Source organism: Eutrigla gurnardus, assembly GCF_963514095.1.
Source record: "Eutrigla gurnardus genome assembly, chromosome: 20".
Taxonomy (NCBI): Eukaryota; Metazoa; Chordata; class Actinopteri; order Perciformes; family Triglidae; genus Eutrigla; species Eutrigla gurnardus.
The window spans coordinates 17232728-17259963 of record NC_139931.1 but is presented as its reverse complement, the minus strand read 5'-3'; the positions used below and the strand labels follow the sequence as shown (position 1 = coordinate 17259963).

General features: G+C 45.1%; 1 protein-coding gene across 18 annotated transcripts in view; it reads right to left on the bottom strand.

Annotated features, from left to right (window-relative positions):
• Positions 1-454: 454 nt before the first annotated feature.
• The window catches only part of nfixb (nuclear factor I/Xb), a 144498-nt gene continuing 117716 nt past the window's right edge, over positions 455-27236 (bottom strand). For 5 of the 18 annotated variants that reach the window (XM_084037999.1, XM_084038011.1, XM_084038002.1 and 2 more), the window contains 10 exons: positions 26231-26351; positions 25929-25964; positions 25199-25329; positions 24160-24204; positions 22543-22617; positions 16900-17028; positions 12918-13093; positions 11080-11227; positions 9142-9233; positions 455-6399 (listed from right to left, as the gene is read on the bottom strand). In XM_084037999.1, coding sequence (XP_083894125.1) covers positions 6385-6399; positions 9142-9233; positions 11080-11227; positions 12918-13093; positions 16900-17028; positions 22543-22617; positions 24160-24204; positions 25199-25329; positions 25929-25964; positions 26231-26351 — 968 coding nt within the window. In that variant the 3' untranslated portion in view covers positions 455-6384. The remainder of the gene's footprint in view (positions 6400-9141; positions 9234-11079; positions 11228-12917; positions 13094-16899; positions 17029-22542; positions 22618-24159; positions 24205-25198; positions 25330-25928; positions 25965-26230; positions 26352-27236) is intronic. The other 13 variants (XM_084038012.1, XM_084038015.1, XM_084038013.1 and 10 more) reach the window with 10 other exon arrangements.

Below are 27236 nucleotides of genomic sequence, written 5' to 3'. Positions count from 1 at the left end.
GGAAGTGGACATAGACGTTGGTTTGTGGACTACAGTTATGAAGCCTGGAGTATGGAAGCCATCTTGGAATTTTTGCAAGCAATGAACGGAAGTGACCATATTTGGACTTTGGAAGAGCGTCGGGTGGATCTGACGAACACAAGCTGCTTTCTGGTCTATGTGACCTTAAATGGACCATCATTTACTAAATGAACATCCTGCTGGATTGAAGAAGTCTTGAAACTAGAGATTGAGACCATAAACTCATGTTTACAATGTTTACTAAGATAATAAATCAGGAGAGAAGTAGGACCATTTTATCTGAGACTTCCATGCAATCAAACTTCTTTTTGCAACCAGAGTCGCCGCCCCCTGATGGCCAGCAGAGAAAATGCAAGTCTAAGACACTTCAGTTTGGCTTCACTTTTCTGTAGTAGAAACGACACAGTAATAATCACAGCCGAGAAAGGTGGGATACAGCCAAGAACATCCTTTTATTCAATCAAGTAAAGGTGTTGCTCTTTTCAAACTGTTTTTTATTATTATTATGGAAAAGAAACTGTAATTAACACATGCATTTCACCATGGGCTCTGGGGGGGTGGGTGTCTGAGGGGGGGAGGAGAAGGAGGAGGAGGAGGAGGAGCACTCGCAGGGCTGTGGCGAGGAGTGAGCTGGCCAGGGGGGCCTCGGTCTACGCTAAACCCGGCATCCTACCAAACGCTTCAAAACAAACAAAGGAGAAAAAAAAGAAAATGGCGGACGGTTCGGCCACAGGGTCCGACTGAGCTCTTTGAACGGTGCAGTGGCAGTCACCCTCCCTCCACAAAGCTCGCACACACACACACATGCGCACACACATGCGCACACACATGCGCACACACACACACACACACACACACTCTGCCTGCAACCTGTTCGTATCTGATATGGCTTCTCAACGGTGGCGCTTTCACTTGTCAAAGGCTTGATTGATAATACTGCTGCTGGCTTCATTTTGCTTGGAAAATAAAAAGTTGCATATATGGGTGTTTTTGTTTTTTTTGCAGGAGAAAAATCTGTAATCACTTGATTTTTTTCTTTTTTTTGCTGGTGGAATTTCACGGCGCTTTCCTCTAAAACAAACAAACAAACTAGTTTCGTACAGCTTTTGGAACCACATTACTTTGGTCAATCAAAAACTGCGATTTTGAATGGCGTAACATCTCTTTACGATTGTGCTAAATCTGAGCCTTTCAGCCTCCGCGCGGTGGAACCGCTCCACTTATAAGGTGCTTCAAGTCTTTTTTTCCCTCTAAAAAACAAACAAACAAAAAAGCTGGTCTCATCCAACCACTAGAAAGGTGCATAATTAAATGTTTTAACGCAGCGTCTTCCTGCTGCCTACGATCGCAGTAACAATGACAAAAAAAAGTAAAATCCTAATTCAATTATATAAAAAAAATAAATAGATAGAAACAAGGATTACAAACAACCCTGCCTACACTAGCAATCCTACTGCTCAACGCCCTCGCTCCAAAACCAAAACGCCCCCGTGAGTGCTTTTCTCCCTCCGCCGTGGGTTGACAGGACCGCTCCCAAAAGGAAGGGAGGGGACTATTTCTTTGCCCCGCCTCCCCCCCTGGTCCTCAGCACAGCCCAGAGCCCCGTGGTGTAACTTGTTCACTTACATTAGCTGTTGAATGGAGAAGCTGAAGAAGATGGGTATGGTAATACAATGTGAAGCATACAGACAAGAATAACATGTGAGCTAACTGCATTCTGCTCAGACAAAAAAAAAAAAAATCTTTGCGTATTTTTTATTTCTTTTTTTTTTTAAACCCCGCCGTTCAGAAAAAAGGGAGAAAAGGAAGGGGGAGGGAAGGGGGAGGAAGAGGGTTACGCGGCTACAGACTACTCCAGTGTCCAAGATAGACAGAAGACGAGATACAGAGGAAGAGAAGCAAGACAGAAATTTTTTTTTTGCTTTTTTTTTTTTTTTTTATGCTTTTCTTAATTATTCAACAATAAAAAGAGGAACTAAATCACACCAATTTCCTTTAGTACTATGTATACTGCTTTAAAAAGCTCCAAGAAGAGGAAGAGAAAGATATAGAAGTATGAAGGAGGGGACGTTTTGTGTTTTTTTTTTCTTTCGAGATGGGCACTCAGGATTACGAGATGGAATCTGTGAACAAAAGGCACTTTTTAGGGACAACCTTTAAGATGCTCTGAGTCTATAACACTACATCACCAAACAATATTTATAATCATTTACAGTGGGAGATAGGGAGGAAGGGGAGGGGGGGAGGAAGGGGGGTTCACTTGAATTGATGACAGCACCCCTCTGACAGGACAGAGACCGCGGATTCCCTCTCCCTGAACCAACCACACGTTTACACCAAACCAGATATCATCATCATCATCATCTTCATCTTCCTTAGAATCCATAATTGTGCATCTCCCAAAACTGGGGAAGATCTTGTCTTCGTCCCCACTCTTTGTGTCGGATACAAGATTGTTTTTTGTTTTGTTTTTATGGTTTCCCTGCTATGGTGTAAAAGGTTGGAGGGGAAAAATGCCTTTTGTCACAACAACCTTTTCATACAATGAACCCCTCCCCCCTCGGTAAATACCAAAAAAAAAAAAAAAAAAAAAAAAAAAAAAACGAGAAATAGAATAATGCATGTTTTCCTAAAATTTGCTTTCATGATAACATTTAATTTTGTTTATTACTATTTATGTATAATAGAGATTGAATGTACTTTATTCTTTACGAAAGCACCAGGTTTCATAGTGATATATATTTTATGAGTTGCAAAATTGTTCCTTCAGCCCTCCCACATTTTGAAAACAAAATCATAGTAAATGAAGTTTTTTTTTCTTAAAAAAATGATAAAAGGAAAAAAACCAAGGAAATTAAAAACAATTTCCCCAAACTTACTTACAAAGACTGGGATATTTTTCTCGTTGCCCTCGTATTTAGAGTCCCGGAGCGCGTGGACTTGAAGAACAAAACAAAAAAGATCTCAGAGGGTTTTCCCTCTTTTCTCGTGACACCCTCAAACAATCGCTAACAAACGAACACAATTCCTCTACCAAGGCATTGCACATGGCTCAATCAACATACATCATTTAGTTTCAAGAACAATACTTCCCATCAAAACAAAAACAACAAAACCTAATGTGTGGTTTCTTTTTTTTTTTAATCCTCAACTACATTATCATCTCTGTCTATGTGTCTGTTGTCGTGTGTTGCCATGGATTCTCCTTTGCGTTATTTATGTGGGTCAAGAGACTGGTACTTTAGCTCTAATCAGCGGCGGTTTGGAGGTGCATCCTATGACTGTGCCGTGTACGCCATGCTTCAAAAAATAACTAGACTGCCACAGAGCTTATCTTGCAAATAAAAAAAATGTATATATCTATAAATATATATGTGTATTATATATAAAGATGCTTGCGATTATCTAGTGAGCTGTATTTTTTTTTCTTTTCTCTCCATCGCCTGACATAAATTTTTCACCGTTCACTTATAGCTTATATGTGAGAAAAAAGAACCTGAATTCATGTTTGACAAATTGCATAATGGGAATACAGAGGCACTTCCATAGATTAGAAAAGAAATCACTTTAGCTAGTTCTCCCTACGAAGCTGATGAGATGGTCGCCGCTCGGGCGGCCGACTGTGTTGTGTTTCCCTGCAGTGAAGAACATGGCCAGGCAGTCCAGTTATTTAGTGAGGTCGGATGGGTGATTTTAACAGGAAGTAACTGAATCAGTCGGAATATATACGGGCTTATGATATTTGTTTTATTTATATTTAAAAAAAACGATTAAAAGCATAAAGGCCTCCTCAGATTGTCTGTTTTTAAGACTTCCCTTTGAATTCAGTCGGGCGTTGGGGCGGGGGGGACGTAATAGTGAGTGGTCTTTAACATTAAGGTGGCGGTCGATCCGCGGCGATTCTCCTGCAACACTCACAAGGTTGGCTGGTATGATTGTTTTAGTGCAGTTTTGATCATTAAGGGCTCATCGATTCACAATGGCAAAGGGGGGGAGCGCTGGTGTGTGTGTGTCTGTGTTGGGGACGTTACCATAGCAACCGGTCTCCTTTTACCCGGGCACATGGGCAGATCCTGCTACTGCTAGCCTCAGAGGCCCTCGTTCCCTCTCTGCAAACAGCCAGATATGTCACATATTCATTTTGCTCCACAGTGTAGCCCACTCTGCTCTTGGAGCAGCGGCCCGTCTGGGAGTGTAAACAACAGGGTAAACTTTAGGGAGACAGAAAGAAGACTCTGGGTCCCATCTTCAGCAACCTTCCCTCCTTGGTTCTGGTTTTTCTCTCTCTCTATTTCTTCTATCACTCATATCTCCACCACTGCCACCAGCAGCTGCACCTGGGTCAGATAGTAGATGGTAGGTCAAGAATTCAGCAGGTAAGTTCCCCCAGGAAATACGCTTCCTGTGATTGTCATAGTCCTGCACCGTGTGGTGGCAGCAGGTGGCAAATAGGTTCATCTGGCACTGAGAACAGAGCAAACCGGTTTGACGTTGTGGAAAATACGCTTATTTGCTTTTTTTGGCCGAGAGACGGGACACCACGCAATGCTAACTAAGCTAATGCTAATGCTAATCTTAGCACAAAGACTGGAAACGGGGGGAATAATCGGACTCCCAGCATCACTAAGGCTAGCTCTGGACGGTAGCTGGGTTTCTATGGATTCGGTTGGGGAATCAATGTCTGTATAAACGGTTTTGTCATTTTGGCTGGCGCCATCTTGGAATTTTAGCAACCAGTGGAGGATGTGACCATATTTGGACTGTGGAGGAGCGAGGGGTGGAAAACTGGAACATATTTCTTCAGGGAAAGAAGAGCAAACTGAACACTGACACTGAAGACTTTCCTCATCGGAAAATGTTTTCACTCTTCTCTCGACTGGCTTCGGCAAGAGTTTGATTGACAGGTCTTTCATCCAATCACCTGCCAAGCATCGATTTTGCCCTTTTCCAAGACGATAAAAGTGTTTTTACCAAAACGTCAAACCTCAAAATTTTGCAGATGCTGCTTGACCCAGGTCAGCTAACCACCCTGTCTACACCGCTTCAAACATCCCACTGCGTTTCTCTATAAGGTGCTGTCATTCAAATACAAAACAATTATAAAATAGTACAAATCCAAAAGGAACAAATTCAAATAAGAGAACACACAAGAGATAACAAAATCATTCATCTACATTACAAGAGGGCAAAGGCGGGAACCAATAGCTGCTGTCTATCGTCGTGAAAACTCTGTGTGTGTGTGTGTGTGAGATGTTGGACATCTAATCAAATAGGTGAGAGAGTTCACTGGGTTTACTGGGGGGTGTTTATAACACCACCTATTAATACTACAATCTAAAGAAGTCTGACTGGGCAAACTGTGTGTTTCTAAGTGAACACACGCGCTGTGGTGATGGCACAGATTGTGTGAGTGTGTGTGTGTCATGCAAGGGGGGGGGGGGGGGGGGTTGATGTGAGAATGAGCGGAGGCCAATGATTTGTCAAACTGAGCGATGGGGGTCGAGGACATGTGAAGGCTTCTTGCACCTCGGTTTGTGTTTTTTTTCCTCCTCTCTTTAAAACTCTTTAATAGGCAAGTCTGGTTTACCTACCATGCCCTGTAGGTAAATAGTGCACATCGTTAAGATTAGTGTTAATTGATTCAGCTTCTAGTGCAACCCTTAATCAAGATATGTTTTGGCATGGTCTCTCTCTAGTTAGTAGTGGGGTAAAAAAAGGGAGTCAATGGTCGTTCAGAGGGAGAGAAACATCGGTCAATTGGATTTTCGTTTTGGGTGATGAGGGACATCACAGGACTGCAGCTTTCATTGGAAACCAAATAGTGTCTTTGCTTTTGGATTCATTGCTTTAAAAACGTTACATCTGTGTCGTGGGAACCTGATTTTTCGTTTCGTTGGACAGTTGATTTTCTCAGCCGTTCGTTACACAATGCGTCCTCACGAAGCAGGAGAAGCCGACCGCCTTTCCCTCCTCGGGTTCCTCCGCCTCGCTGCTGGTTCGGTGGTTTCAGGAGAGACCTGCTCGCTGCCGTTTGTCCCCTCACCCCTCCTTTATCCTGGCGTCCTCTTGTCCGTCCGTTCATCTTTCTGTCCATCCACCTTTTTGTGTTTTTTATTTTTATTTGTTGTTGCTGCTCAAAACGGGTCCTCCCTCTGACTGAATAAATGAGTCCAGAGTTCCTCTAAAAAGAGTCATGCTGTAGTTTCCTGCGTTGCTGGGTTGTGTTTTTGTATCAGGTGAGACGTTCAGGGCCGGTCGGTCGTTCAGTGGGTTGGTTGGAGGACAATTATCATCCTGCGGGTTGATTTTCTATTTCAGATTGTAAAGAAAGAATTCTAGTTGCTGGTTTGTGCACAGATCTTGTCAGAGGAACCAAGACTGGGAAAGAAAAAGAAAAGGTTGTGTGTTAGTATCAAAACCAGTACATTGTGTCACATAATAACAAAAACACCTTAGAATTAAATCAAAACCACGTTTTCACACCTGTTCAGCTTCTTTACTTTACTTTTATTTATTACTCTTAAATTGGCACTGGATGACACGATTATTGTGGACAAAATAGGTGTTATTCACAACATTAACTCTTAAAATGGCAACTTAAATAGTGGAACCACTCATTTCATTGCATCACAGACAGAACACATCGTTTTTCGTGGAGATCGTAAAGGACAAATGGGAACGTATTGAATAGCTGCTGAGAAATTTCAGTCAAAATGGTTCCACGAAGATTAACCAAGAAAAAGTCACGGAGTAGAATGGTGGCCATAAAACCGCAACATCCCAGGTTTGATTCAGACCTTAATTGCATGTCATACTCTCTCCCTCCCTCTCTCTCTCTTCCCTATGTAACACTACCCCCAGACACAGGAAATCACTATGTCACTATGGTCTGTGTCTTTATTATTTTGTCCCAGAACATGACTTTTAGCCACTAGAGGTCGCTCCAGCTCAGTGCTGGACAGAACCGACCTACTACCATCAATTCTGTCCATTTCTGGAATGACGTGCGCTGCGTCTCCGATCTGGCCGAGCCCTGAACAGGCGACTAATGGCCGATCGGCAGCAGGGGGCGGTAGCAGTCTGGCGCTCCCTGTCACTTGCCCCATCTTCACATTGGGTTTCTCCCACTCGGCGTGAGCGGGGAGCAGAAGTGGGTCACCGTCGCCGTTGTTGGCTGCCCCGCTTGGCCTGCAGGATCTGGCACTGTGTGCTGGTTCAACATTCTACAAGTCGAGCCTTGGAAACTGCTCGGAGCCTCCAGGGGAGCAGCCTTTTGTTTTGTTTGACTCTAACAGGTCGCATGAATGCCCCCCTTCTGCCTCCTGCCCTTCTCAGCAACCCTACTCCCCTGGGCTCCGTCCCAGCAGGCCTCTGGCATTGTAACTTCTCCCTTCTTAGTTACTCTCTCTCCTTCCTTCTGTCTGTGCACACACACACACACACACACACAACGACACACACACACACACACACACACACACACACACACACACACACACACACACACACACACACACACACACACACACACACACACAACGACACACACAATCCATCTATCTCCCGTGAACACTCGCACTAAACCCTTGGCAGCAGACAGTGACCACCCTCTTTTCTTTTCTCCTCTCAAGCAAACCCCTTCTCAAATTCAAGATCAACTGGCTATGACATCATGTCTGGTTGCCGGGGGTAACGAGACGGCCGAGACGTGACTTCTGTAAGGGCCGAAAAACTCTGTAGGCTCCGTTCCCTCCGTCTCCCCTCTCGTCCTGCCCCGTTGGTATCTTGTTCCCCCCCCACCCCTTCTTTCTCCCCTGCTTGCAGTGTTTCACATCCGCCACTAGAGGGCACACGGAGCCCACTGTTAGTCAGTGTGAGAGCTTCTCCGGCATGTCCTGTCCTCGCCACACTTAACTGGCATGCTCTTTGTCTTGCGATCCATCATCTTTTAGTGGATCATCAATCTTTTTGTGTCATTTTCTGAGAGCGCACGTGCAAACCATTAATGCTGTTCTGCCTCAGAAAGTAACACCATACTTCAGACATTATGTCACACTCGGTGCTGAACATCAATGAGCTGATCAAGACAAGCCCGTTAAGTCTACATGGCCAAACGTATGGAGATATTCTTTTGGTGAAGAGCTGTTTTTCATGGTTGGCTCTAGGCCTGGATTTTATTTTAGACTTCCAACAGTTAGGGGAAGACCTTTTCCTTATTGTCCAATATCAGTGCCTGACCTCACTGTAACACTCTCGTGGCTGAATGGGAGCAGATCCCTGCAGCCAGGTTCAGAAATCTGGTGGAAAGCCTGAAACCAGAAGAGTGGAGGCCGTACAGTGACCGTGGCCATGCCCATGAATTTGGAACGACGTGTTCACATGGACATACCAGGAATCTATTGATTGTAAAGACGGGGAACAAAGAAGGTAGAAGAGGATACAGATCGGAGCAAGAAGGGGAATAATGCGCGACGAGAGAGAAAGGATCAGGAAAAGGAGGGAAAAGTAAGAGAAAGTAGGGGGAAACAAGGGAGGGGATCAGCAGAGCAGCTTTAGATGGTTTCCATGTGTTCGGAGCGGAGCGGAGCTGGCTCCAGGTGGGTGTGGTTGGACGCTAATGAGAAAAGTACTGGTGGTAATGGAGGAGGCATATGAATGAGGCGCAGAGCGGCGAAAGGGAGCGAGGAAGGAGAAAGCGGGAGAAAGTACAAGTCAGAGGAATAACAGGGAGAAGGACAAAGCTGGGAAGAGAGAGAAAGCGAAGCAGGAGGCAAGAAGAGGGAAAGGGGAGTGAAAAAGGCAGCGAGGGAGAAATCCTGCTGCCTTATGGGTAGGCTCCATATGTGCCAAGTAAACAGTGGAGCGCATATGGCAAACCACACATGTACAGTAAAATACAGATGTACGAATGCACATATTGATGGTGCGCTGCGGGACGCCGCGAGAGGAGAGGTGGAGGAAACTCAGCAGCAGGTTTCAGCGAGCGAGGGAATGAGAAATACTTTGGCAAACATCCACACGGGGTGAACAAGTTTCCTGGGTTTGACCGGTAACCACAGTCAAACCGGTTCCCTCCTCACTTCTAGAGCCAGAAACATAGCGAGTATCCCAGACTCCTACCTGTGTCTGCTGCGGGATGTTCAGAAAGTTGTTGTCCCGTGATCCGATGCCGACAAACCTGTTGGGAGCTGTGGCGCCTGGCGTGGAGTATGCTAGAAACACAGAAGAGGAACAAACATCAGCGGCTGGCAGCTTGAAGCTGGAGATGCATTCTGGGGAAAATGTGTATTCACTTTCTTATCAAGCATTACATGAGAAGAGGGATTCTCCTCTCGCCTCTGTACGACAAACACGAAGCTACTGCTAGCAACCTGTTAGCTTAGCACAAAGATGGGGGGATCGCTTAGAAGCTAACAAAATAGGGATGCACTAATTGGACCTCTCTGTCCCGATACAGAGATCGGGGCTTTGGGTATCAGCTGATACCGAATACTGATCCGATACCAGTGTTCCTCGCTATGTGGAATCCACAAGGATGATTCCTTTATCTGTAAGGAAATATCCGGCTTGACCTTAATATTGCTTCCCTAACTTTGCTTCAAATACATAGATATAAATGTATTTAATTGTTGTCATGTCAGTAACTAGGGGGATTTGTTACCTTTGAACAGAGCCAGGCTAGCTTTACCCCTTCTGCTTCCAGTCTATGCTAACCAGCTGCTGGCTGTAGCCTCATATTTATCATAAAGTTATGAGAGAGGTCATTCTTGCCAAGAAAAATCTATTGCCTTAACATATATAGCATACGGTAAACCTACTGGTCACTATTGCTAAATTCCAGAACAAATTAAATGAAGTTCTTCAGAAAGTACAGCTACATTTCATTGAGGTCATCAAAACTCCACAGGGAAGACTGCCAAAATCCGGTATGCAAACTTTGATCTCCTCGAGTGATTAAATCCAGTTGATAAACTCTGTTGGAAGTGATTGAGCACACCAGCATCCTGACATTGAGGATCAGTCAGGGACATTTAAAACCCACTGGCATCAAAGCCTCTGACAAATTTAGGGCAGTCTGAGGTACCCTACGGACTCCAGCATTTCAATCTCACCGAGGGATTCGGGATGCAGTGGGCAGACTTGTGTTGGTTTGTGTGGAGGAAAAGGGAGGAAGGACAAGAAGGAGAGAGACAGAAAGAAAGATAATTTGGAGATTTATGTGTATTGATACATACAGTATACATCCATGTGTTTCTAAGAATTGGAATAACATACATAAGACATAAAAGACTTTGAGACGCTGACTGGGGGGTAAAACGCAAACACTATATTTGAACGAAAGCTATAAACAAAACAAGAAAAATAAAGTGCTCCATCCAGTGCCCCTCCTATCACAGATGAGGAAGACAAATGTCCCACGGCTGGACTAACATCCCTTCACCTTGAAAACACACCCTATTCTGTTTAACAACCACCAAGCTAAAAAAAAAAAAAAAAAAAAATCCCACCAAGAAGATAAAATCAGCTATACCAAAAAAAAAAAAGTTCTCCTCCAGTGTCACTTTTTCTAACAGATTGTTTTGGAGTCCATAAAAATAAACTGCCCTAAATTTGTGCTCTTCACAAGTAAGAATAAATTAATGATCAAAATCTTTTTCACACCGTTTGCTAATGAGTCCGTCAGGGGAAGAAAGGAGGATTTGAATGGAGAAAAACTGGTTTGGTGATGCAGCTTCCACACCAGACAACGGAGCCGCTCAAACTGAATGGGGCCTAATACAGAACCCTGATGAGCACCACAGGAGTCCATGAAATCTAACAAGACCTCTGGTGGCCTTGATCTACTCTGAGCGCCACTGTGCATCCTTGCGCTGGCTTCCGCAGCGTTCCGAGGGGTTAAAGGAAGTGAGATGTTGGATACACAGGAACAATGATGGCACGAAGTTGCAGAAGAGCAATGGCGGGGGTCTTTTCACTGGAGACGGTTTGGGACTTTCAGATTTTTGTTTTGTTTGTTGTTGGTTTGGTTTTGAGAGCGGTCTCTGCGGGGTCACTTACACGGAGATGCGGGCGAGGAGAGTCCGCCGTCAGGGGGCGTGCTGTTGGGTTTAGAGTCGGGCATAGGGAGGGGCACTGGGCGGGCCACTGGGGGAGGTGGAGGCAGCAAGAAGGAGCCTGGCATTTTGCTCTGGCCGCTCCCGTTTGGCTGCAGACAACACAAATAGGGTCAGGAGGGTGACATGCGACAATCCGCAGACACGGAATGAAAAGAGGACGCAGCTCGGGAGACCAGGTCCAAAAAAATATCCATGACGGAGGTGGGGGAGGGGGAGGCGATGGTGGAAGGAGGGATAGGAGGCGGTGGGAAACAACAACCAAAGGAATGATGTATGTGGACGGCATCTTTGATGGAGGTGTGAAAAATAATAATCACCACAGGGTTTGATAGGAGTGGGAGCTGGAGCTTGAGGTGAGAGGTTCCACAGGGGTGGTCCGTGGTGGGTGGAGGAGGGGAGTGAGCAAATTATTGACGGGGTTCATCCAGAAGATGGCAAGAAATCAAAACCATGGGAGAATACTCGTCTACACAAGCAAAACACCACCAACGATACCAGCACCAAACAACCAAACTCCAACTAAAAAAATCGTAAAGGCTAGAGATGAAAACAGAGACACGATGACAACACAGGACGGGTATGCTTGGCTGAAGAGTGCCGTGACTGATTCACTCGTGCTGATGGTTGTACCTTCTGAGGGGTTGGGTGGAGCAAAAAAAAACAAATCAAAGAAAGGGGGAGGAGAGGGAACGTCGGGGTATGAAACAGCAAACGGCAAAATGACATCGACAAGACAATACAAAGCTTTGTAGACCAACTGAATAAACACATGTGTTGTGTTACTGTGTATTTCTGTATCCTCTATTTTGTGTGTGGACATACGACACCATGTCATAAGCTTTTGGCATGCACTGTGAGCAATTAAAGTATTGCCATTCAAATGAGTATAATGTTGCATTGTTGCATACAATGTTAGATTTTAAGATCGAGCCAGCGTTGCTTCTAAAAATATCCACCTATACGGAAGCAAAAACAGGCAAATTTCTTATTTTATAAGATTTTATATATTTAATATGCTATAGCAATAGAATTCAAATATTTTACTTTGGAATCCATCAGTCTGTGTTCTTGTGGTTCAAATTCCCATCATTGAAATTATCAGATGGTATTTTAAGTTGTAAAATTTCAAAATTGGATTAACATTTTTGTTTTGGAAGGATGCTCAAATTTCAGTCAAATTCTAATCCAACTGCGTTAATGCACCAAAAATGAAAAATTCAAACTACCGATCATCAATCAAGCCTGAAGGAATAAATCCGAACAGCTGTCCTGACAGGTTACATCACATATCCCCCCCAAAAAAACTTCAGGTGACGGACTGGAAACATCGGACAATGGCATTTTAATAACCTGAAAATCCCCAAAAAAGCCTTAGAAATGTGAAATAAATAAAAAAAAACGTCTAACCACATTAAATCAGGAGATGGTTTTCAATGTAAAACATTTCAATGCTATGAATTCAGTGGGATTTAAATTAAGAGTAGTAAAAGTATTGAGCAGTTGTTTAATTTCACAAAGAGGGTTGTGAAACAGTTATTTATGAAACTTTAAATGCTTATTGTAGCCTTTTTTCCTTCCATACCATCACATTTTCCTTCCATACCATCACATTTTCCGGCTAACATATTTATTTATTTTCTACTTTTGGCAGAGATATAATAATTAACGCCTCACACACTACAAGAAAAACCCTGCAATACTGATGCAAGCTAGGTGAAGAGGTGGCACATCTGTACTTTCTGTATAAATGGACATTTGTTTAAAAGTAATACGCCTTACCTGTCCGGAGGCCTGCCCAGAGCCGTCAGCACAGACAAACTGCACAAATTCCTTCAGGGGGTCCTGTCCAGGGTGGTGGTGGTAGCGGATGGTTGGGTGGGTGAAGTAGGGGCTAGACTGCTGGATGATGGAGGGAGACGGGAAGTGCAAGGCCGAGGCTGAAGCACGGGGACTCCCTGCCAACAGAGACATTTCTATTAGAGAAGTGGAAAAAGATGCAGAGAGAGCGAGAGGAAGACATGAACTGTTTGAATTCCTACACATTCTCAAAAATGCTCAGAGATGTGTTGAGTGATTGACAGCAACACTATCACAACGAGAAGCGGCGGTGTATGAATCTGGCTTTAAAACACACAAAACAAATTTCCAAGAAAAGCTGAATTCCACTTGATAGCCGTTGTGGGCAGAATGATTTGTGTGTTACTAATTCATCACTCCAATAAAACCATACAGATTTATGGAGATTTACACACACGTTGCATTCACATGTACACAATCACAGACACGACAAGACGTGTCGACACCATTCACTCGTACGGAGGCAGACGCGGCACACGCTTTGAATCTGAACAAATTCAACAGATGCAAGCGCCATATTTTTACAATCAGATCCAAAGAGCCTGCAAGCAGCAGCAAAAAAAAAGAAAGAAAAAAAAAAAAAAATACAAAGAGATCATTGAGCGCTGTCCTAAATTAGCCGGTCTTGATGGCGGCACGCCTTGTGTGCCGTTTCGAGGGTGTGATTCACTGGCGTTGATGCAATTTGGCATCCAGTCGCTAAAGCCGTTTTTCATCTGACACATTTTGTTCCTATGACAGAACTAATCTGTACGTTTGCGCTGCGTATCTAAATTAATGCTTTTCTGGTAGCATGCTCATATCGGCAGATACGTGTGCACGTGGGCGTGAGAGAGACAGGTGTGGGGATGCACACTTTATCAGCATTAGGTGCTAATGAGCGAATGAAAAAAAAAAAAGCATTCTCTTTCTTACTTTGCGAGAGGAAAATGGAGGAGCAGAGCTGAATCTATGTGAGGTGTGGGGAGCAGTTGGTTAAGCCCTCCGACCAAACACAAAGCCCTCTCTGTCAGACCTATATCCATTACTAAATCTCCTTGATTTGTATTAGAAGCCTGTTCTCCCCTTGGCTGTGCCAGTCTGACACCCACCCCATCCAACGCCGGCCCCCCAGCTGCCCACGTTGGGCTGCCAACACTCATCTTATACATTGTGTGTGTGTGTGTGTGTGTGTGTACTCGATGAGGGTGCCAACCCCGCTGCATTACCCCCCATACAGGAGCCTATGCCTCTGAGCCCAGCAACACCTTGCTCCCATGCCAGGCTGCCTGCTCCCCCAGTGGAGCCGTCTCCCTGCTTCTATTAGTCCCCTACTAATCCCATTACAGACTGGGTGAAGGCCAAACACTCTGGGGTATAGGGTGGGTGGTGGTGATGAGGGGTGGGGTGGGGTGGGGTGGGGGTGCTGGATCAGAGGGGATCCCTACACCCCTATCTACTCTCTTCTTGGTGGTCTCATGTGCCCCCACTGCCCTGCCGGTTGAACTCCAGTACCCCTGCACCAACAAAACCCACCATAACCCAAGTGTGTCCATTTGAATTGCTTTGCAACCGGATGCTATGTAATAGTACTGATTATATTGTATAGAAGCTGGTGTACAACTGTACTCTCAATGTTATATTTGTACTATCAAGTTTGCATTCATATCTTCTGGCAGAAGCTGAACGTTGCAACTATTTATCCATTATTTATGCTAACTGTTTCAACATAGTCATTACTGTTAGCCAACTATTTCAAACATGTATCCATTAATGTTAGCTTACTATTTCAACCATGTATCCATTAATGTTAGCTAACTATTTCAACCATGTATCCATAATGTTAGCTAACTATTTCAACCATGTATCCATTAATGTTAGCTAACTATTGCAACCATGTATCCATTAATGTTAGCTAACCATTTCAACCATTTATCCATTAATGTTTGCTAACATGAATGGCTACATGGTTGTAATAGTTAGCTAACAATTAGTACCATGTATCCAAAAGCCATTTATTAAAAATGTATAGCTAGCTCGAGTCCTCTGCTTGCGTTCCAACTAGTTTTTTACTGACATTCCATCTTATCTGTAGTGAATATGATTCCTCATGTGCTCCATAGGTGTGGACGTCAACATGAGTGTTTGCCCGTCTATGCGTCCAGCTTCTCATCTGGAAGCGGCTCCAGCATAGAGGGAGAAAGGCTGAACGTGGCTGGAACCCAAAACCAGCTCCTCGCCGCCACCGCCATGAGTGGCAAACCCCTAAATCCTCTCGGATCTCGTCTTCCACGCAGAAAAACAACAACGCTGATGATGTGGTGGGCATTTTCACGCCGGCGCAGCAACAGTTCCAGCTTGCACACTGGAAGAGTTTATGTAAAAAGAAGTGAATCACAAATATATAAATCACAACTGCCGCCACAACAAGGATGGGATGTTGTGTTCGTGAGTGCGTGTCGGCGCAAACACGCACGAGTGTGTGTGTGCAGACTGCGTTTGCTGTAGCTACATCTCAAGACAACGACCGCGGAGGACAGTTTAATGACACGGCGGTCAACCTCATTGCTGCACATCTGCTCGCTGGCTCAGAACGCCTTTGATGTAGCCTAGCTACAGAACTGAAGCACATGGGTAATTATCTCCAGTGAGTGGCTTCGCTGGCTGAATTCACAGACGTGCTCTTTCCCAAAAGAGGACGGAAGGAGTGTCTTCGATCTGTGCCGTGGAGATAAAATTAAGAGTGATGATTTATTATCGGCGCCCTTGGCTCCGTTTGATATCTGATGCTATCAGGACGAGCTGCTTGTTTCGGTCCGGTGGAGGATCCTCTGGTTCACACCGGTTCTGCCCTTGTATGAGTAAAAACATCTGCTCGCCCACATTCAGATCAATTTGTCGGCACAAGAAAAGCAAGTTGATAAGAATTTGGGAGGAAGCAGTAAAAAAACATAGGGAACAGTGAAATGGAAAGAGTGACAGCCAGATCAGCAAAAAATATTTGCTGGTATGTACAGTAGAAACAACTCTTGAAAGCCATCACAAATTTAGGAATATGCACAATGTCAGCATGGTGTCAAAGCCCCACTATGAGGACCAGATCATGTCGGTTGATGCTTCAGTGATGCATACTTACACACTCCCAAAGAAAATTCCTGAAATTACCACGAACCAACTGCCACATAGACAGTGAACCTGGAGATGTGGAGTCCCAGGCAGTTTGTCCACTTCGGCTGGTTGGTAATCCAGCTTTGTGAAGACCCATGGCTCCAGAGATTTGGTATCGTACGTCCATAAGGATGGGAGATTCAGGATTAAAGAAAACGGTCAAAACCAAAGCAGGAGAAGCAGAGATATGTTTATCTCTGTATTAAGCCTTTTAGATATTACCTTATTAGGTTTTATTTTCTGCAAAACTTTTACAAGTTTCAGAAATGATGTAAGAAAAAATGAGCCAGGAGTTGATGAGTAAATGACACAGTGTCATTTACGTCATTTGGAATAATTGCCATAAGAGATCACGGAAGCCTTACAATCAGCTGACATTTGTGCAAATACATGTGTGGAAAGGCAGAAGTCCTGTTCTTCCACTTTAAGAAGAAGAAGAAGAAGAAATTGATCTGTAAAGACATCTAGAGATGCACCACCACCAACTATCCACCAGGCCGACCCAGAAAAGTCTCACACCACACCCAGACTCCCGAAAAGCTCCGTCACCAGCTTGAATGGCCAAACCTACAGTTACCTGCCAGCTTTTAATTCCCAGTACCTCTCATCTCCCAATGCTCCCACCTTTTGGGGGTTGGGGGGGGGGGTCCTGAAGAAGTGGGAGGAGGGGTGGGTAGGAGGAGATGGTGAGGGAGGTGGGAGGGAGGAAAGGGGTTGGGGGCGTTCAGGGGGGGATCTGGAGCTGGGATGGTCTCACCTGGTCTCACTCCCGCCAGCATTGGCAGTGGGTGGTGGGTGAACGCCATGCGGGGGGACCTCGTCTGGGAGGACAGGGCGCTGAAATCGAATTTCCCCGGCTTCTTAAGAGAACCAGGCGATGAGAGTCCTGGCAAAAAGGGGATCAACAAAATGGCAGAACAGAGACGAGGTTTTAATCAAACATGGCTGCTTTGGGTTTGTTTTTGTTTTAACTTCGACTCTACTCAAAAAAAAAATCACTTTTTAATTTGATTGAAAGACTAATGATTATGATTGAAATCAATGGACTGATCAATTGATTCATTCATTGATTGGTTTAACATACAGATGGGTTTTATGTACAGTCAGTGGGCTGTACCATGTCCGTCAGATTGAGGGAAAGGGGGGTTGAGGGTCCGGGTAGAGGCCATGTTTTGAAGCAGCAGGGGTCAAAGCGAAGGGAGGTGGACGGGAGGAAAAAAAGGGGGGGGGGGGGGGGGGGGTCGGGAGGTCTAGTGGCACAGTGTCAAGAGAGGGGAGAGCTGGGAAATGCAATGACGGTCCAACTGGAGTGTATGAACAAGCCAGCAAAGTCCTACTGGTGTCACTCACAGGGCAGAAACCAGTCCAAAGATGTCTCCTCTTTGAGGTCTGGTCCCAAACCACGATGACCTCAGAGGCACAAACACGCCAACCGACCTACTCGCTGCACTCGTCAGGATGCCTCATTAGACCGAACGGGATTCTGGACGGCCTCGTATCTGGGGCGCCATGAGCTACGCGGCTACATACGTAGCCTCAGAAGAACGAGCCAAAACATACATCAGCGGCTCCTCTGATGTCGAGCCCCGTCTGCAATTTCAGACGCTCAGGTATTTGATGTTACTGCTTTAAGTTAAGACGTACGGTATTTCATCAAGAAGAGCTTGAACACACACACACACACACACACACACACACACACACACACACACACACACACACACACACACACACACACACACACACACACACACACACACACACACACACACACACACACACAGAGGACGTTCAGGCTGGGTGGCGAGTGCTGGGCAAACCGCCAGTGAGCGCTGGACGGGAGAGAGGTAGGAAGACGGAAGAGCGGTGACGGCACGGCCGACACACATAGACAAACATATTAAAGTGTCCCCCTCTGTCTATAAATGTCGGGTGAAGCTGAAGGGCTGCATGAAATATCCCTCCGTTTGGTAAAAACGGGCACTCTAAGTACAGGCCCGGCTCACCAGCGGACCAGAAACATGGCCAAAAGTGTGAGAGCCGCAGATAAAAGGAGGCTCTCTTCTGTGATCAAGGCCTCGTGCGGTGGGCACTGAGGGAATTTATTTTGATGTATGGTAATCCAAAAGGCACAATTTAGACTTTCAGGGTTTGAGGACCAGCGCCAAACGGTGCATTTGACCTCTGCCGGGGAACCGCAACGTGGAATATGCGCTGAAATAAACCTCTGGAAAGAAACAATCCATAAAACGGCGAATAAGGAGGAAGTATAGAAACGAGCGTCGGCGTGGACACGCGGACCTCGTCTCTCTACCGGACTCCTTCGCTCCAGATCTGGTTTGAAAGAATACAGTGATAAACAACACTGGCGAGCAGAAAGCCCCATAAAGTACTAAACGACACAATATTCACACATATAAAACAAACGCGCTCAAATAAAGACGTGGGTAATTTCAACATGGCCCAGAGAGACGTGGAAATAGATTTTATGAGCAAAGCATATAAAGTCTAACAGAGCAGATTTCTGAAAAGCTTTTCTTTAATGCTTCACTGGGAAATGTTTTTATCACTATTTACCCACAATGCTCATAGGCAGCATGGGCACAGCTGTGCACGTTGTGTGGGCACCGATAAGTATAGAAAAAAAAAAAAAAAGGTGGGCGCCGGCACTTATGTTCAGCTAGGCACATCCTGCATGTATGTGGGAGGAACGGATACAATAAGCAGGGTGAGATTAATTTTTCGTTCACGGTTCGAACGATGACAAAAAAAACAAAAAAACAGCCAGCGTGAAGACAGAAGGGCACAAGACGCTTCTGAACCAATTTTACGGCTACAAGACGCCGTTATTGTTATTCAAACGTTACAGGTTTGGCTCTACTTCCACGGGTGTTTAATAAAAAGAAGGTAACAAGATAAACGGCCTAACAGCTGAGCGCTATAAAACAAAAAGGGTTCATAAAAAGTTTTGAGGAGATAGAAAATATAAATAAAGCGCTTGCTGGAGTCAGCACAACGGGAGACGTGTGGGCTCGCCATCCATCTGGTGAGGATAGTTTACATCCGATGGCGTGTTACCTGGTAATGTATCGCAACCGCTGTGATTTAGTGAACCTGCTGCTGCAATGTAAAACTACGCTACTAGCAGGAGATGATGCTATAATCGATATCTTCATATTACATAAACGATCATGGGACTTCTTGTGTATGAGCTCAGCAGATTTTTATAGCTTTGTTTTTTTGCCCTCAACTTCTCTGCTTTCAATTTTACAGCTCCCATTTAAAATGCTTATTTATGCTACGTATCTGCTGGACGTGTACGATAAGCAAACGTCTTACAGCGTTTTACAGCTTGTTTACAGTCCTGCGTTCGACATTTCACTGGCCACTTTCCCAGTATCATGTATTGTATTATTGCATTGGGATTGTTGCATGTAAGCTGTTGTTAATTTATATATTGTTTTATTTGCATGTCAAATCTGCAACGTTACCACATAGCGGTCAGATATAGATATATAGTTACACAAGCACACTATTTGCCTCGGAAATGTGGTGGCGGTCAAGTAATAAGTGGCATTAAATAGAAAAGTAACAGTACGTGTCACCACAGCAACGGGACCTCTGAAGCATCCAGTAACACGCTGTAACTATGACTGCATATGTCATTTATTTACAAAGAGTAATAATTTAGCCATCTATTGCACTCAGGCTAAGTTCAGGGTTGTCGGGAAATGTCGGTAATTACGGACGTCTAGGTGTAGCTACGCTGAATAATGCAGAAGCTTGTAAAATAGAGGTCCGTCATTTCCCCCAAACTATCACGCTTTCGAGTGGCGTGCAGAACTGCGGCGTCACAGCAGGCAAAGTCAGCGTCGTTAGAGGGCGGCGTACGCTGCGATGCTCCTGATGGACGGACGGGTACCTGCATGTACGTGACAACGGAAATAAAGTTCCGATGAGAACAGCCAGAACAAAGAACCAGAATCGGGACAAACCACCTCCAAATGTGGTTTGGATCTGATTTCCAACAAAAACAAAAAAGAAAATCTCATTTCATGTGGCTTTCTTTATTTTTTATTTTTGCTGTCCGGACATTCTAAAAATCAATCTGGATGTACCAATAAAGGGATTTGGGCTGGCAGTCTGAACAAGGCCTTTCGAGTTAAACACAGTGCTATTTCACTATTTATGGCTCTTGTACGTTTCTACATGAGGTGCTGACAGTCGGAGAATCAATCATTTCGACTTGCGATTGTTTCCTCCAGACAAACCGATGCCCGACATGTTGTGGATTCAACGCATGGCTGCAAGCGGAGGCCGCTTGGCTCCGGCTCCTCCGCGGTACGTATAGGGAAGGCTGCGTGCCGCCGCAGTACAATTATAGCCAGGTTATTATGCATGAACAGCCTTAAATTATACATATTGTTTTTCGTCTCTGCGATTTCCCCTAATTAGTCTGTATCTTGCTGACATATCTGGTGCTATGTGGCGTCTAAGTGAGGAGCAGCAAATGAGGCCCAGATGCCCAATGAAAGCTTTGTCTGATAAAGCCAACAGAAGTTACTCTGATCTCTCCCTTAATCTGTGTGTGTTCGTCCGCGCACACACACGCACACACACACTCACACACAGTTGTTTGTTCTACATTATTTCTATGTCCTGCTCCTGGCACATTGCACAAGCAGACTGGCAGCCAATTGCTCCCATGACCCTCTAGTCTTGCCGCGCTAACAAGCTGGCGACCACACAAGCCCCCTAACTGTCACTGGTCTGCTAGCATGTGCACCGACACACACACACACACACACACACACACCGAAGGAAGCTCACACACTCGTCACTCAGGTAAGGAAGAAACAATGTACATTAACAGAGTTGTGTCCCTCATTAACTACCTCACACATCATTAGCGCTCATAAACACAGGGGAATGTGTTTCAGGCAGAGCAAGGACACCTTAGCAACACCACAACCAACACACACACACACACACACACCACAGTTTTTTAGCCCATAACACCAAATAATTAGCTGGAGTTCTCCGTCCCCCCCTGGTGTACTGAGAAGTTGATAGTGGGGTTTCCCAACCATGAGCAGCAGGAGCAAGCAGGCAGAAGGAGAGAACGGAGCAGAGCGGAGCGGGAGACAGCAGACGTAATGATGAATTACATGATCACCTGCTATGCCTCAGAGCTTTTCATTCAGGTAGAGGATCACCTCCGGAGCAGGCGGAGGCCCTCCCCCTTCTCTCCCTTTCCCTCCCTCCTCCCGTCCTCCGCCCCTCCTCATCTCTCACTCCCAACACCACCACCACCACCACCACCACCAGAACAGATGTCTGCCGTAACCCAGTAGCTCCCTTCGCTGTAGACACATGGAGGCACCATCTGGACCGGAACGCTGCTCCTCTCCAGATTGGAGAGCGTGCGTGTTTATGTGTGCGAATGTAAATCAGAGAAAGAGCTGAAATTTTGTTTTGTGTGTGTGTGTGTGTGTGTGTGTGTATCGTCTGCGAAATGTGCGCGTTAGTGAGTAAGCATGTCTCGGAGACAGAAGGTGTCTTGTGCATTGATGACACACCTGAGTGCCTTTAGCCGTGTTTGTTTGGGTCGTATGTTGTTTTTCAGGGACGGTTGCGTCAGGCCTACGGCAGGTGGGACACCGCTCAACAGCTCTGGCTAAACAACCGGCTAGCACTGCAACTCAACAAACCCCTCATTCACACACAAACACACACGCCACCATCCTCCTCCTCCTCCTCCTCCTCCTCCTCCTCCTCCCGTGTCTTTCATCACTCTCTCTCTCTCAGGGCTCGACGGCAACATTACAACACCCAAAGCACTCGCACGCCGAATGCTGCTGACAAATTCACACCGCCTTGGAAAACTGTTTGTTTGCATGTGGTGTGTCACAACAATGTGGTTTTTGGTTATGATAATGCACATAATTACACATCGGAAAATACAGTGGATTGTTTGTGTTTTTTGCAGGATAAAAATGATTCAGAGATGTGTTTTTTTTTATTTGAATGCACGGGGGGGGATGTCTTCATCCTCCTAGACGCCTGACTTCTTTCACAGATTTACAACAACATCTCTGAGGCAGACAGGCGGTGGATGTTATGGAGCTACTGGGCTACCAAAAGGCTTTGGTAAACCCACAATGGACAACAGCAGACATCTGGCAGAAACAACCCCACCCAGCGGCAGCGTAGCCAGAGAACAAGACAACAAGACAACAAGAGAAGAACGAATGGAAGATGCAGAACAGTTCAACAGGAAGTGCAAAACAAACTTGGAAATTAAAAATAAAAAAAAAAGACAGATGTATACAAGTTGAGGTTGGTGTGAGCTGAAGTAGTTCACGTATACATGTACACAGTATAATAATGTTGTTCTAACCATGGTAAGGAAACTGCACTCCATCGCTCTCATGCTTAATCTTCCTCTCCTGCACACTGGCCAAATGGTGCTGCACTGAAAGGCCAAACAGGAGAGAAGGGAAGAGTTAACAATGGGGAGGAGAGAAAGAGACAGAGATGGAAAGACAGAGAGGGAGAGAGAGAGGGAGAGAGGGAGAGAGAGAGAGAGAGAGAGAAGGGTGGTTAAATAATGGGCAACAGGGGATTTTAATGTTATAGAGTGCAGCAAGTGTCTATAAAATAGTTACATCATTACTGCTGGCGGTAGTGAAATGGCAGCATGTGAGTGGGAGCAGCGGTTAGCAATGGGACAGTATGGGAAAACTTGAGCAATTTAAGAGACGTGCTATTGTAGATACATTTGCCATGGCACCCGTCACGATGGTTAACAACGCTGTAAGCCAAAAGGGTTATGATTTTAAGAAGCGGTGAACACTGGCGACAACATGGTAGAACTCACACAATGTCTGGAGGAGAATGGGAAAGGAACAGTTTGGGAGATGCCTGCTTTCCTCATGAAAAGACTGATACCACTCATGTGACTGTACGGTTATAATGAAGCTACAGCCAGAAGTTAGCTTACCGTTAGCTTAGCACAAATATCCAAAACAGGGGAAGCAGCTAGCCTGGCCCTGTCTAAGGCTTACTAGTGAACATGTTGCATTGTGTTAGCTTTATTCGTGCCAAAAAAACAGTGTCAAAAGAGCAATTTGCCATTTAACGGCTAGAGCCAGAAGCCGGTTAGCTTAGCACAAGGACTGGAAACAGCGCCGTTCCATTGCTCCGATGTTTTAAACACTAATAACAATGTCCTGTCTTTGCTAAGCTAGCTGTAGCTTCATAGTTAGCGTACACAGTGGTATCAATCTCAGCATGTCAGGTCTGTTTCATTCAATAACATGGTAAACATATTAAGATCTCACTACGCTAGCCTTTTTGACGGCCTTACATAGAATATGAGCTTAAGTCTGAACAAAAAACGCAACATTTGTAGAAACAATAGTCTATATAGCTTTTGAGACTGATCTGTGTTTTATCTACAGTATGAGGCTTAGACAGTCTCAGACATCACACACACACACACACACACAATCCAGGAATTACACTCAATTAATGCTAGCGCTAACGCCATACGAGCTAGCTGAGCATCTCTGCCGCTCATCTGCCTGACAACTCAGACGACAAACACTAAAATAACATCCTTAGATTGCTTACGTCACTAGACACATTTTAACACGTTCACCTAGTAAGCAGGCGCTTCAGGTTTTATTTGCAGAGGTTTCCACACATCCATCAACGTATGCCTCCACCCCGTCACTACGGAGATGTGGTCGGCTTGTGTAAAAGCGTATGCTGTTAAAAACCGTAACGTGTTGTTGGAGAAACAATATCCAGGCCACTCAGGATAATCAGCAGACCTCGCTAGCACAGACTTTACAGGTCTTTTTTATTGCTTGAAAATAGTCCCCAATGAAAATGTATTCTCAGAAACAACTGGGACATTTGGACTCTGTCTAGAAACAACAGGGACGTTGTATCTACATACAGGTTTTTTTTTTCAAATGTCATGTTTGACCACAAATGATATTTCACTCACTTTCACAGTACTGGAGTGGTGGTGGAAGTTTCGGCGGTTTCAACTCTGCAAATAAAACCCAAACTATCTGCATGTCTACTAGGAGTAAAAAGAGCATTTTGGGACAACTGGCCCTTTAAAAAGTCTCCGTAAACCTGGCCAGGGCATAATGACTGTCCGTCTACCTCAAACAGGCCTGCTCTGCTTGCTAGGGCACAATGTTTTGAGAGGAGGAAGGTGGTGAAAGAGTGGGATGATGAGGGGGTCAAGCATTGGAGTGACGGATCAACACAGAACGGAGGTAGAGGAAGACGAGGAAGAGGAAGGAGGCGAGCTGTGGCTTCTGGTCCATTTCAAGTCAGTCTGGAAATATTTTTATTAAATGCCCCGAAAACATTTTCTCACTCAGCTTGTTACTACTAGTGAGTTATTTACCCAACAGTAAATGATGATGAGAGTGAAAATCAGGGGAAACAAGGCTAGGTGTTTCCCCTCATTTTCAGTCTTTGTGCTAAGCTAAGCTAACCAGCTGCTAGTGGCTCATCATCATTTACTGTTCGGTTGGCTCTGTGCAACTAAAGGTAACTAAATCTGTCTACAATCTCCTCTAAAGCTCACCGAAGTCACATGTTGTGTCATATTTGTTTAATCTGCACAGAAACCACAGGAAGTTACTTTTGGCACCCAAGAAGACAATAGGGATCAGGTGAGCGGGATATTATAAATGATTGCTTTGCTTGAACAAACTTTATTTAACCCATTGTTGTGCCTGAATGGTTATGATAGTTAACAAGTTACTATTTAGCATTAACAGATTAGAGAACAAGAATATAATATAAATATAAATGTTGGTTCAATAAGCTTTCAGGGCCTTACAATTCTATATAAAACCAGTTTGACACTGGAGGAGCTGCATCAGCTGCAGCCTCCACAATGCATTATTTTCCTTAAAAATCAGTTAAATTGTTGCGTCTGAATTGATGTGGACCTCGGCCCAGCTCCAGAAGGGGCTGTGTGGAATGCGTGCAGGGTATGATGGGAGCTCGTAGACGGAGACTACCTGCATCCACATCATTGGGCCAACCGCTGGACTGGGAGCTGCTGCCGGCCGCCGGGGAGCGGCCCGAGTAGAAGACATCGTCCACCGGGCTCTCCATCTCGCTGTCATCAATGGACTTGCGCTTGTTGGAGCTGAGAGGAGAATACGAGAGAGGGATGTTTTTATTTACAGATCAATCGTTGTTTTTTCCATTTTCCCCTCCAAATTCCATGTTCTAACTGAAACTAACAGGCACTACTAATGGATATTTGGGGCTCTGATGAAGGCATGCTTATCATCTTGTGGGACGTTTGAGGACAAAATATGGGTGCTTGTTTTCCCTGGAGTCAGGCATGTGCCTGCATGAAATAAACTTATAAAAATTCTTTGCTTCATGACAACCCCTTTCCGTGTTTTGTTTTCACGTTGCGTCTTAGCCAAAGGGGACAAAGCAGTACATAACTGGAGAGAGCGAGACAAACACGAGGGCCAGAGTTTACTCAACATGTTGGCCAAAAGCAGCCGGAGTGCAGAAAAGTGCGCCTGGCGACGCTGGAACTCATTTGGTGTGCGTGTGTGCAAATTCTTATAGACCCCGTACATCTGCCATCCATCAAATTTAAAAACGTACAGCGCCGCCGCGATGTTTAACTACGTGTGCGCTCTTGTGCGTATCTGTGTGACAGCGTGCGAGTGTGACGCCTGCATTGCATTAGTATAGAGGGAGATATTCTGTAATGAGTGCAACTACCTCCGTGGGAGACTTGCATAAAGCTCCATTTCAGTCCTGCAGCGTTACGATGAGCGAGAGGACAGAGAGGAAATGACGGAAGAACACAAATGCAGACGGAGTTGACGGACAAACGGGTGGAGGGGAATGAGAGGGGGATGAGAAGGATTAGCGGTGGAAGGAGGGAAGAAGAGGAGAGAACACCATCAAACGGCAGAGCAAGCTGAGCATAAAGAACACAGCAGCGTTAAGAGGTTACAGAAGAAATGGAGAATATTAGTACAGAAAACTAAACGTGTTTCTATGTGTGGACGTGTTTGTACCTGGTGGAGGGGGTGGAGGTGATGGAGCGCCGTCCCAGGGTCACCTGGTTGATGTTGTAGTAGCCGGGGCTGTCCAGGTCAGCCAGGGAGAAGTTGGGTCCGGTCGCTGTTGCCACCGGGGCTGAGGAACACACACACACACACACACACACACACACACACACACACACACACACACACACACACACACAAAAACACACACACACACACACACACACACACACACACACACACACACACACACACACACACACACACACATAAATAAGCATGACTTTGAGTTTCCTAGTTTTGATAGAACAACAACAAGATCGATTGCCATGAAACTCTTTCCACAGGTTCGTGCTCCACTGAGGATGAATCGTAATAACTCTTGTGTCCTGACACCAGACTACTGCTGCTGCTGATGGCTGGAAAGTCAAAGCGAAACCATGCGACAAGAACAAAGCCCCTGTCATCTTGAGGGGAGTAATCGTACTCTTAAAAATGTTAAATATCAGTGGAGCTCCTGCCATCTTTAAACACTTCCTGACTTCCCCAGCCGGCCCGTGGCACTCACGCCAGAGCTCTTTGGTTTCTACTAATCATTAAAAATGAGTCAGTTTCAAAAAAGCCCCAGTGGTGACCCAAACGTAACTCAAACAGGAATAAATAGCACATTTATTGGGAACTATTTTCAGTCATGAAAACACATTTGGTGTTCTTGTGAACATTTCCAGCAGCAGCAGCAGCAGCAGGCCGGTGTATGTGGGACCGAGACTAAATAAACTCCAGCGTGTGTTTTCATGGTATCATGACATCTTGTACAACAGTGTGGCTCATTAAATGGTTTTGGACTACAATAGAGCTCTAGAGCACAGAGGAATAAGATCCATCAGGCTTTGGACACACAGACAGTACTTCATTCATTGTAGTTGACAATGAGATACATATAGAATAACATCAGCCGCATGCCTGAAACCGGAGGGGAATTCCTTTTTAAATAAACTACACTACGGCTTGAGTA